Source organism: Megalobrama amblycephala, linkage group LG20 (assembly GCF_018812025.1).
Source record: "Megalobrama amblycephala isolate DHTTF-2021 linkage group LG20, ASM1881202v1, whole genome shotgun sequence".
In the NCBI taxonomy this organism is placed as follows: domain Eukaryota; kingdom Metazoa; phylum Chordata; class Actinopteri; order Cypriniformes; family Xenocyprididae; genus Megalobrama; species Megalobrama amblycephala.
This window is the reverse complement of record NC_063063.1, coordinates 34,337,151-34,347,779: the sequence shown is the minus strand read 5'-3', so window position 1 is coordinate 34,347,779 and position 10,629 is coordinate 34,337,151. Positions and strand designations below refer to the sequence as shown.

General features: G+C 45.5%; 2 protein-coding genes across 4 annotated transcripts in view; both read left to right on the top strand.

Annotated features, from left to right (window-relative positions):
• The first annotated feature begins 833 nt into the window (after positions 1-833).
• Positions 834-3,511, top strand: slc18a3b (solute carrier family 18 member 3b). Its single transcript, XM_048171280.1, is given in 2 exon segments — positions 834-2,932; positions 2,934-3,511. Coding segments are annotated over 2 exon segments (1,539 nt in total). The 5' UTR covers positions 834-1,705; the 3' UTR covers positions 3,246-3,511.
• A 273-nt stretch (positions 3,512-3,784) lies between these two features.
• Positions 3,785-10,629, top strand: part of LOC125255784 (choline O-acetyltransferase-like) — an 8,121-nt gene continuing 1,276 nt past the window's right edge. Inside the window, exons 1-15 of one of the 3 annotated variants that reach the window (XM_048171278.1) lie at positions 3,785-4,090; positions 4,617-4,708; positions 5,399-5,590; positions 5,887-6,005; positions 6,861-6,914; positions 6,996-7,170; positions 7,787-7,964; positions 8,123-8,292; positions 8,486-8,586; positions 8,848-8,976; positions 9,065-9,187; positions 9,257-9,398; positions 9,505-9,567; positions 10,174-10,311; positions 10,400-10,629. The exon at positions 10,400-10,629 is cut by the window's right edge and continues 1,276 nt beyond it. In XM_048171278.1, the coding sequence (XP_048027235.1) occupies positions 4,658-4,708; positions 5,399-5,590; positions 5,887-6,005; positions 6,861-6,914; positions 6,996-7,170; positions 7,787-7,964; positions 8,123-8,292; positions 8,486-8,586; positions 8,848-8,976; positions 9,065-9,187; positions 9,257-9,398; positions 9,505-9,567; positions 10,174-10,311; positions 10,400-10,624 (1,860 nt within the window). In that variant the 5' untranslated portion in view covers positions 3,785-4,090; positions 4,617-4,657 and the 3' untranslated portion in view covers positions 10,625-10,629. Of the gene's footprint in view, positions 4,091-4,602; positions 4,709-5,398; positions 5,591-5,886; positions 6,006-6,860; positions 6,915-6,995; positions 7,171-7,786; positions 7,965-8,122; positions 8,293-8,485; positions 8,587-8,847; positions 8,977-9,064; positions 9,399-9,504; positions 9,568-10,173; positions 10,312-10,399 lie in introns of those variants that run through there. The other 2 variants (XM_048171276.1, XM_048171277.1) reach the window with 2 other exon arrangements.

The window sequence follows — 10,629 nt, the reverse complement described above, 5'->3', positions numbered from 1 at the left end:
TTAAATACAGATTTTTTTATATAGTTCAAATAGAAAAATATACAAAATACCAAGATTATACATCGCCATTCAGCCCAAAAATAGAGATTATTTTTTTGTTATACATTACATCACATTATTACATACATTACATAACAATTAGCCTATTCTGCATCTCTAATTCTTTTTTCTTTTCTTTTTTTTTTTGTCCAAAAAAAATTTTTAGCACCAGCCGCCACTGTCTGTAATGATGTGTCAGTAGTTTGAGAGGAGGCTCGTGCAGGAACAGAAACGGTTTATATTAAACGTCCAGTAGATGTCAGTGTCGCGCCGCGGTTTAGCGCTGAGAGAGTGTCTGAATAACAGAGAACACTGCGCTTCATTATTTATTATTCATGCACTTTCCAAAAGTTGATATCACCTTCTTATTGTCCTCAGTCTTTTCTGTGAATTCAAATATTTAAATAATAGTTGATGATTACATTTATTCGTCCTAATAATGGCGGTTAACCAGCCAACACACTTTCACAGAAATACAGTCGCATAAAAAGAAACTATAATAATTATCATTGTGTGTGTGTGTGTGTGTGTTATGAGGACACAAATGTGTGACATTGGTATTACACTGGTATTTACAACGTAATAAAATGGCTTTAAAAACAAACTCAACAAAAAGGTTTAATAAAAATGTAAAAATGCAGGAGGTTTTCTGAGATGGGTAGGGTTAGTTAGGAGAGAGAATTTAGGCATAAAATCCCGTTTACACTTAATAGTCTACATTATAAGAAAATAATAAGAATTAATAAGAAAACACTTAATAGTCTTCATTATATCCTGATCTGACCTGGCGCTCACAGAATGTGTGATTCTTGTTTCATATATTTATTATTTGTCCATCATATAGATTCGGATTACTATCAGTCATTTAAACACGAGTTTACGACGAGCTTGTTGAACTTCTGTTCTTAATATTATTTATTTTGGGTTCATTTTAAGTCAGCCATATAGTAGCCTAATATTTAAACAATAGTTGAGTTAAATAAAACTGCCCAGCAAGTTGGTCAAACATTTAACCCAACCACTGGTTTGTCCATTTTCAACCCAACATTTTTAAAATGTTTGGAGAACAGACTAAGAGCTGATCTGGGGTGAGTTAGGGCTCGTCCTCGATAACTAGTTTTTTTTTTTTTTTTTGGTCATGTGATGATGACTGTGATTGGTCAGCGGACGTCCGTTTTTAGAATGAGCAGACGGACGCAGCTGGCTGGTGACCAGAGGGGACGCGCCGCAGACCCCTGGAGAGAAAACAGACAAGAAATGAGAGGAAACTGATATTGGCACACCTCTTAATTTGTGCCCACAGCAATCTACTATTTCTGATGGAAAGAAAAACTGATGCGAATGACCACAGGTGACAGTTATTGCGCGCACACGAGAGAGCGCAAACTCATGCGCGCGTAACAGGAATGTAAATGGGAAAAAAGGCTCAGTAGAAATGGAAAGCTCAGGATTGTACCTGTGAACAGAAAACACTAGCACGTCACCCATCAGAGGCGTGAAAGCAGCCAACAGACCGGACGCTGCCGAACCAAAGCGAACCGAGCGCGCGCGCGCCGGACACCAGGAAAGTTCGTGCGTAAAAGCCAGAAGCGCCGCTGCACATGAAGGGAATAAAATTACATCCTGAAGGACAGATCTCTTGAGGGAAACGGGCATTTTGACAGTCATGGAATCGGCCGGGTCTGCCGGGTTGGCTCAATCAGCCGCCCTAAAGTTGTCCGAAATGGGCGAAAGAACTAAACAGCTTGGCAGCGCAATCCAAGACCCCGAGCGGCAGAGACGGATCATTCTGGTGATTGTTTGCGTCGCTCTTCTGCTGGACAACATGCTTTATATGGTGATCGTCCCGATCATTCCCGATTATCTCGCAGATTTAGAGAACAAGCAAGTGTTGCGCACCCATGCCAACTCTTCACTGAGCAGAGCAACCAGGGAAAACCTGGACGTACAGATAGGGGTGTTGTTTGCGTCCAAGGCCATTCTGCAACTCATGGTGAACCCCTTCACGGGAACTTTCATTGACCGCGTTGGATATGACATCCCGCTGCTGATCGGGCTTCTGGTCATGTTCGTTTCGACGTGTGTATTCGCTTTCGCTGATAACTACGGGACGCTCTTCTTCGCGCGCAGCCTGCAGGGTCTCGGCTCGGCGTTTGCCGACACGTCTGGGATCGCGATGATCGCGGACAAATACACGGAGGAAGCGGAGAGGAGTCGCGCGCTTGGCATCGCGCTCGCCTTCATCTCGTTCGGGAGTCTCGTGGCGCCTCCGTTCGGCGGCATCCTGTATGAGTTCGCAGGTAAACGGGTCCCGTTCATAGTCCTGGCCTCCGTGTGCCTGGCAGACAGCGTTCTGGTCTTGACTGTAATCAAACCTTTTTCTAACAGGACGCGCGAGAACATGCCGGTCGGGACGCCCATTTACCGGCTCATGATTGACCCGTACATCGCCGTGGTGGCGGGCGCTCTGACCGTCTGTAACATCCCGCTGGCGTTCCTCGAGCCCACTATCGCCAACTGGATGGAGAGCACGATGAACGCCTCGGAGTGGGAGATGGGTCTCATCTGGCTGCCCGCGTTCTTCCCTCACGTGTTGGGCGTTTATGTCACTGTCCGACTGGCCGCAAAGTACCCGGACCTGCAGTGGTTCTACGGCGCCCTCGGTATGGTCATAATAGGGGCCAGCTCCTGCACTGTGCCCGCTTGCAAAACCTTCGGCCAGCTAATGTTTCCCCTGTGCGGCATCTGCTTCGGCATCGCGCTGGTGGACACGGCACTGCTGCCCACTCTGGCCTTCCTGGTGGACGTGCGTCACGTGTCCGTCTATGGAAGCGTTTATGCCATCGCAGACATCTCGTACTGTGTCGCCTACGCTATGGGGCCTGTCGTGGCAGGGTCAGATCGTGCACAACCTGGGCTTCGTTCAGCTGAACCTCGGCATGGGGCTGGTCAATGTGCTTTACGCGCCGGCCCTGCTGCTGCTCCGCCACGTGTGCCAGCTGAAGCCGTCCTACTCGGAGAGAAACGTGCTGCTGGAGGAAGGACCGACGGGACTGTACGACACCATCCAGATGGAGGAGCGCAAACTCAAGCGAAAGGGCTTGTGCGTCACGACGACTAACGCGCTTCCCGTGGACGAGAACGGGTTCTTCGAGCGCTCCAAATCTTACTCGGAGGAAGAATCGTCCGGACCCGAGTTCACTTAACCCCGCAGAGGCGCGTCTGACACGACGCGTTTATTTTAGTGAGCCAGAGATTATATCGCAAACAGTCAGAGTCTGTGCAATATTTACTCCTCAGTCATGACTGTGTCGCTCAGAGAAGTGTTCTGCTTACCTCGTCTTTTATGATTTAAATAGAAACTACTGGGCTCTGAGCGACGGTGTCTCTATAGTGTGTAGAAGATGTGAGTAGATGAAGTGCGTGATGTAACTGAACAAAACCAAATAAAAACAGTGCTCATATTTCCGTACACATGCCTTTTTATTGACTGAATCAATCAATATGACAATGAACTTATTTCATATCTTCAGATTCTTAAAATTCTTCAAAATGATTCTTGTAAAATATATTTTAATGAAGATTTTGAATTCTTGTGAGTTTCATTATTTCGATTTGAAACGAAAAATATAATTGTGATCTATTAATGCGAGACCAGATATGAGACTAATTTAAAGCCAAAATAAAATAGCCTACTATTTACCTCATATATATTTTCCACACGACTAAAAATACAAATAGATTCACCGTTCATCATCGAACATGATGAAAACAAACTGTATTAATCAGTATATGTGTGTTATTAACGGCATATAAACAAAATCAGAAAATCTTGCTATACAAACAGCATAAAATATTATGTCAAATAAAACCTAAATTGGCAACAGCTGGAAACACCTGGAGGAGCATCAGTGTGTGTGACGGGCGCGGATGGGCGGAGTCACGAGTCACGGACACACGGACACTGTCCGCGCGCGACGGACCGACTGAGAGACAGCTGAAGCGCCGCTGGAGCGACAGACGCGGGACAGGACAGACCCTGATGGGACAGGTGAGCGCGCTCATTCCTCTCTGTACAACTTCTGTAGAAAAGTTTATAAAGGAAGGATTTGTATTTGAATTCATGTATTTGTACTTTTGCACTTCTGCGTACACCTGATTTCAGCTGCCATTGCTTATTCTATGAATTTAAGTTTTCTTTTTTCTTTTTCTTTTTTTTAATTGAGCACAGAAAGCAGTGAAGTTGTGCATGTTTTAGCCCGATGTCAGTGTTTTATCATCACAGCAGCCGATCGTTCATAAAGAGCCTCTGCTTTAGTCAAATTCTCCTCAGTTTTCTACTCAATCAATTACACTAAACTGAAACGAAATTGAGTAAAACATTCTAATTACTCCCACTTCTGATGAACTTTATGAAAGCGTTCAGGTCCATCCATCACACTAAAACAATCGTTGCAATCTGTAATAGAAATTTGTCTAATTATTATCTGAACATTTTCATGGGGATGTTGCAGTTGGTTATTCCTAAAATAGTTGAAATGTAATGATGTCTCTGGCTAAATGCGGGTGATCGACAGTCTCCACTGGAGGAATCAAACATCTGCTGATCCAGGAGCTGATGATGCCCGTCCTGAAGAGAGAAGCAGCAGAAGATCGCAGCGACTGCAGTGTAAGCGAACGAATATGGAGTCAGTTTATCATCATTATTATTGCTGCTGTTTGTTGTCGTTAACAAAAAAAAGACAAATGAAGTCCTCTTCTGTGTCGAGCTCTTGATAACATCCTGACCTGTTTTCAGCTGTTCTTCAGTGGTTTTTGTTGAAGGACCTGAAACATGAATCACAGACACACATCATGCAGATGGATTTCAGCATCGTTGATTCCTTCTGATTCCAAACAACATTTTCATAGTTGTCAGACACACGTTTATTGATCACAGTAGAGTTTGTTTTCTGTTTCTGTCCTATTTCTGACAGAATAATTATACAAATGATTGCAAAATGTACATTTTCTACTATTTTAAAGCAGGTAAATCTAAAGCAAGAAACTCTCAAATGCTATAAATAATAAATCTGAATAATTCTGTGTCTGAATTATATTGGTTAATCAAAATAGTATTTTTGACCAGCAGGAAATTCTTTTACAATCTTTTCTTCATTTGTCTTAAAGCTATTCCTATCAATTATTAAAGAGAGAGATGAAAACATCAGAGAGACGCTTAACAATTCCTCATTCATTAATGTTGTTGCACCGCAGGGCAGATCCGCTGGGCTGAAAACATCGCATGTAATGTCCATCTCTTTAGATCTGTTTCTGCTGGATTGTGATGAATAGCTTTCATGCTTCTTCTCTTCTTCAGATGCTGCCCAAAGTCCCTGTTCCAGACCTGCAGCTCACGCTGGACGCCTACCTGAGATGCGTGCAACACCTCGTGTCCGAGACGCAGCTCCGGAGAACCAAAGCCGTAGTGGAGACCTTCGGCAAACCTGGAGGTGTTGGGGAAAAACTGCAAAAACAGCTGCTAGAGAAGAGAGAAAAGACTGAGAACTGGGTACAAACACGTCTTACAGAGCTTCAGACTTCATTCAGCATCAGAGAATGACACTGATCTATAACTCACCGCGGCACCACCCATTCATTATTAAAGTCCTATTAAAACTGAAAAACAACCAGTAACTGATCTGTGGCTATTGATCCGGAAACATCATGGCTTTTAATGTGACAGCAGCACTTGATAGATAATAGCACTTTATTAAAATAATATTTTTCAATGTTCAGGGCTGAACTGAGGTTAATTAAAGTTCAGGAACTGACGTGCGAGGTGATGTTCTGCTGTGTTTGTCTCAGGTGTACGACATCTGGCTGGAAGACATGTATCTGAAGAACAGACTCGCGCTGCCCGTGAACTCCAGTCCTGCGCTGGTTTTCCTCAAACAATCCTTCAGAGACATTAAAGACTCTTTCGTGTGAGTAAATAAAGAGCACAAATTAATTCACGCACACAAAACGCTAATGAAATTCATGCAGCATCTGTTTCCTCGCGGCCGTCGAGCGCTGCATCTCCTCCATCTCTGTTTCTACAGTGGACGACCGCGTTTAAAGGTTGTTGTTCTGTGTTTGTACAGAATCACTCCTCAACTCACAGGAGTCGACATACAGCATGTTTAACAATGTTATATTAGCAGCAACTAGTGTTTCAGTGTTTCAGTGTGTGTGTGAGAGAGCTCAACATGAGAAGAAACACGAGTTTAAGAAACAGCCACTGAATTTACCTCATTTTGACGAATGTCGACATCAAGATCCTGTGATGTGATTCACGACAGCAGAGAGACAGATCTGACCTGCATTTCCAGGTGTCTCTGCTGGTCTTCAATCAGGCCTTCTAACACACACACACACACACACGTTTGTTTTTGTGAATTGTGGGGTCATTCCATAGGCGTAATGGTTTTCATACTGTACAAACTGTATTTTCTCTCCCCCTACCCCTAACCCATCACAGGAAACTGTGCACACTTTTACTTTCTCACAAAAACTCATTCTGTGTGATTTATAAGCCTTTTGAAAAGTGGAGACATGGAGTAATGTCCTCATAATCACCCTCTCCTTGTCATACCCATGTCATACCCGTGTTATTATACACATTTGTGTCCTGATATGTCACACACACACACACACACACACAGGTGGTCAGTAATGAGGGAGTCTGGTGATTTGGGCTGAAGGGTTGGAAGGGTACGGTGTCTCCATCTCCGTCTGTCTCTGTGATCTGGTCATATAAACAGATGTTAAACTGATGTTTATCTCTTGTGTTTGTCCAGGTTTGCTGCTCGTCTCATTCTCGGTGTTTCTCAGTACAAGACTATGGTGGACGGGTAAATCAGCGTCCTTCACTGAATTCACTGACGGGGTTCGTCTGCGTCAGCAGAACATGACGAGCGTTGTGTGTGTTGCAGGGAGACTCTGCTGGCGGACGTCGCTCGCGGTCAGAAGGCCGACACTCCGCTCTGTATGGATCAGTACAAGCGTCTCTTCAGCTCTTACAGACGGGCCGGACCGGAACTGGACTCGCTCATCACAGTGGACGGCTCGTCTGACAGCGGACACGTCATTGTGGCCTGTAAAAATCAGGTGTGTGGTTTTGTGGTGTTACACCAGCAGTCGTGTTTGTCGGGTGAGATGATCGCTTTGTTACTGTTGAGAAAAGGCCATATCTGGTCCTGATTCTACCAGAATCACACTCGCAGGATATCTGCGGTCACCTTCATCTGATCCAGCTAATCACGGTCGAAACGGAGGCTGGAGAGGCTCTTAAATTAACTGCAGGTCCATCGACAGACGCTCTTCAGCATCACAGCGACTCTCTCGCCTGCAGACGTCAAGCTGGGCGAACGAGCGCTGCGGTCTTGAGGGTCGTTTACCTGGAAACGAGTCAGGAAGCGTCTCTAATGAGGTCCGGTCTGAAAACTCAATAACCCAATCAGAGCTGTGGAGCCGCTGTGTGTGTTCGTCCCGCTGAGCTCACGACTGCACTAAACCAGCACAGAAATCACTGAACAAACAATAAAACGGTGCTAGTTAGCTAACATTACATCCAATAAAACCCAGTAATAGTTGTTTTTTTTAATTAGCATATAGGGAGCATTTATGTAAGAGCTGATTTGTGATGTCATTCAAAGCTCAGTACAATAAAGTCCCTCTCCAGAGAAGCGTAGGTTAAACTCGTGCGTCTCGTTCATGTTCTCAGTTCTTCATGCTGAATCTGACAGAAGGATCCTGCAGACTGAACGAGGCTGATGTTCAGGCTCAGCTGCAGTGGATCTACGAGCAGACGCTGAGCGCCGGGCAGAAGCAGCCGGCCGTGGGACTGCTGACCTCCGACGGCCGGACAGACTGGGCTGCAGCCAGAGACCAGCTGCTCAAAGGTCCAGCGCAACACAAACACGGACACGGTGGTAATAGCTAGAAAGACAGAGTAACCCTCAGGTCTCTTAGCCAGAGTTAACCAGAAGGTGAAATCAGGTTTCCCATGATCCTGTGCATGACAGACATGCATTTCAACTTGTGTCAAATCTGACAACAGATCCAGTGAACAGAGAGTCGGTGGAGCTGATGGAGCGCTGCGTGTGTGTCGTCTGTCTGGACGATCCCACGGGACTCGAGCCCAGCGACGCTAACAGAGCTGTACTGATGCTGCACGGCGGAGGTCCTGATAAAAATGGGGCAAACCGCTGGTACGACAAACCCCTGCAGGTAAAACAATAAATGAGAGTACTCTAAAGATGCTGTGTGTGTTTCAGTTTAACGTCCAGAGCTTTAACACTGCGAGTCTGTTTGGTTGAATTGGGAAACTTTGGCTCATTTTGCAGTTCTGTTTGTTAACACAAAAGCTGCATGAACGCCAGTGGAAGCACTGATGATGTCATGGAAGTGTGTTTTGTTTCAGTTCGTGGTCGGTGCCGACGGTGTGTGCGGGGTCGTGTGCGAGCACTCGCCGTTCGAGGGGATCGTTCTGGTGCAGTGCACTGAACACGTCCTGAAACACATGTGCGTCATCCACAGCAGTGAACCAGCTGATCACACACTTCACAAACTCAAGCTCTTTCTGCTAACTAAAGGATGAAGTTACTTTTTGAAGCTCTGGGCAAATTTGAGAAGATTCTCTTTTGACTTTCTTCTCAGAGCTATTTATAATAATTATGTTTAAAATATGCTCCAGCCAGGTGATGCAACAACAACTGCACAAACAGTCAGAATGTGAGCTGGATTAGCTCATTACATGAATGAACCGACCTCTCGTCCCTGCAGACGGAGCAGCTCCTGTAAGCCGAGCTCCGGTCGGAGCACGTCTGAACTTCCTCATCCACGCAGATTAATGTGGAAATGTTCCGCTCGGATCCAAAGCGCGCTGGCCTCGGCCGCAGATCACCTGCGAAGGTGAGGCTGAAAACTCACAGCTTTTACAATGCAGTGACTTCAGCACTGGTTTGATTGACACTCTGAATGCTCTTCATTCCCCCTCTAGACTCGGGAGGAATCTCGACATGAGTGTTTTCACATTCGCAGCTCACGGGAAGGAGTTGATCAAGCATCAGAAGATGAGTCCAGACGCGTACATACAGCTGGCTCTACAGCTGGCCTTCTACAGGTGCAGGCGCCGTCACCCGTTTTACACTCTCTTTGCTGGATTGTACGTCATCTTGTTTCATCTGTGCAGATGTCACAGAAGGCCCGTCTCCACCTACGAGAGCGCTTCTCTCCGTCGCTTCCGGCAGGGACGCGTGGACAACATCCGCTCGGCCACTCCGGAGGCTTTGGCATTCGCCAAGGCCATGACAGACGGCAGAACACCCACTCAGGTTACACGTTTTTCCTTCCGTTACCACATCGTCTCTCCTTTATTTTCTGCCATAAACGCAACAAAACAATGAATATCTGCCATTAAACTCACACACTTCATTCCAGGACACCGAGAAGATGGAGAAACTGCGAGCAGCTATAGAAGCTCAGACACAAATCACAGCTCTGGTAAGGGAATACAGGCGTCTGACGTCAGTCAGTGACCAGTGCTGGGCAAAGTTACTAGAAGTAATGCATTACGATATTGCGTTACTCCCTAGTAAAGTAACTAATTGTTAATTTATATGTAAAGTAATGTGTTACAATACTTTTGCATTACTTTTTCTCCTCTGGGCTTGGCTTGCTTGTTTGTTTTTTAATTAAAAAAACTGAAAGCCAACGGTGAAATGAATAAGGAAAAGCAGATTCACACCTGTACAGTAGAGGGCGCAGCTCAAACAAACCCATCAGCTGTGCTGCCGTTCTGGATCACAAGAATAGGACGCAGGAGAAGTAAATAAGTAAATGTCTGCTCACATTTAGTCTAGAACTACATTACCCATCATGTTCACACTTACTCACGATTCCCTCAACGTGGCGACAGAAGAGCTGTCAGTCAATACATGGGAATACAAAGTAACTTGTGTTACTTATTTGAAAAAGTAGCTCAGATATTTGATGTCAATTTAAAAATGTGTTACTTTACTAGTTACTTGAAAAAAGTAATCTGATCTCGTTACTTGTAACGCCTTACGCCCAACTCTGGAGCTGACGATCCGTTTCACTGGTCTGCAGGCCGTCGCAGGGATGGGGATCGACAATCACTTACTAGGACTACGTGAAACGGCCAAGGAGATGAAAATGGAGACGCCAGACATCTTCTCTGATGAAACGTACCACATCTGTAACCATTTCATCCTGTCAACTAGTCAGGTAAGACCACTGACCCATCAGAACCAAGCATTTCAGGTCGTTTATCAGTGCTGGTTTGCGATATGCTGTATGATGTTTGTCCTTCCAGGTTCCCACGACAGAGGAGATGTTTTGTTGCTACGGTCCAGTGGTTCCCAACGGTTACGGCGTGTGCTACAACCCGCAGCCCGATCGCATACTGTTCTGTGTGTCCAGTTTCAGAGAGAGTAAAGAAACCTGTTCAGGGCTGTTTGTGAGGGCGCTGGACGAGGGACTGCAGGACATGATGCGTCTGTGCAGGAAACACACAGATCACAGCAACAGAGCAAAATAACACCA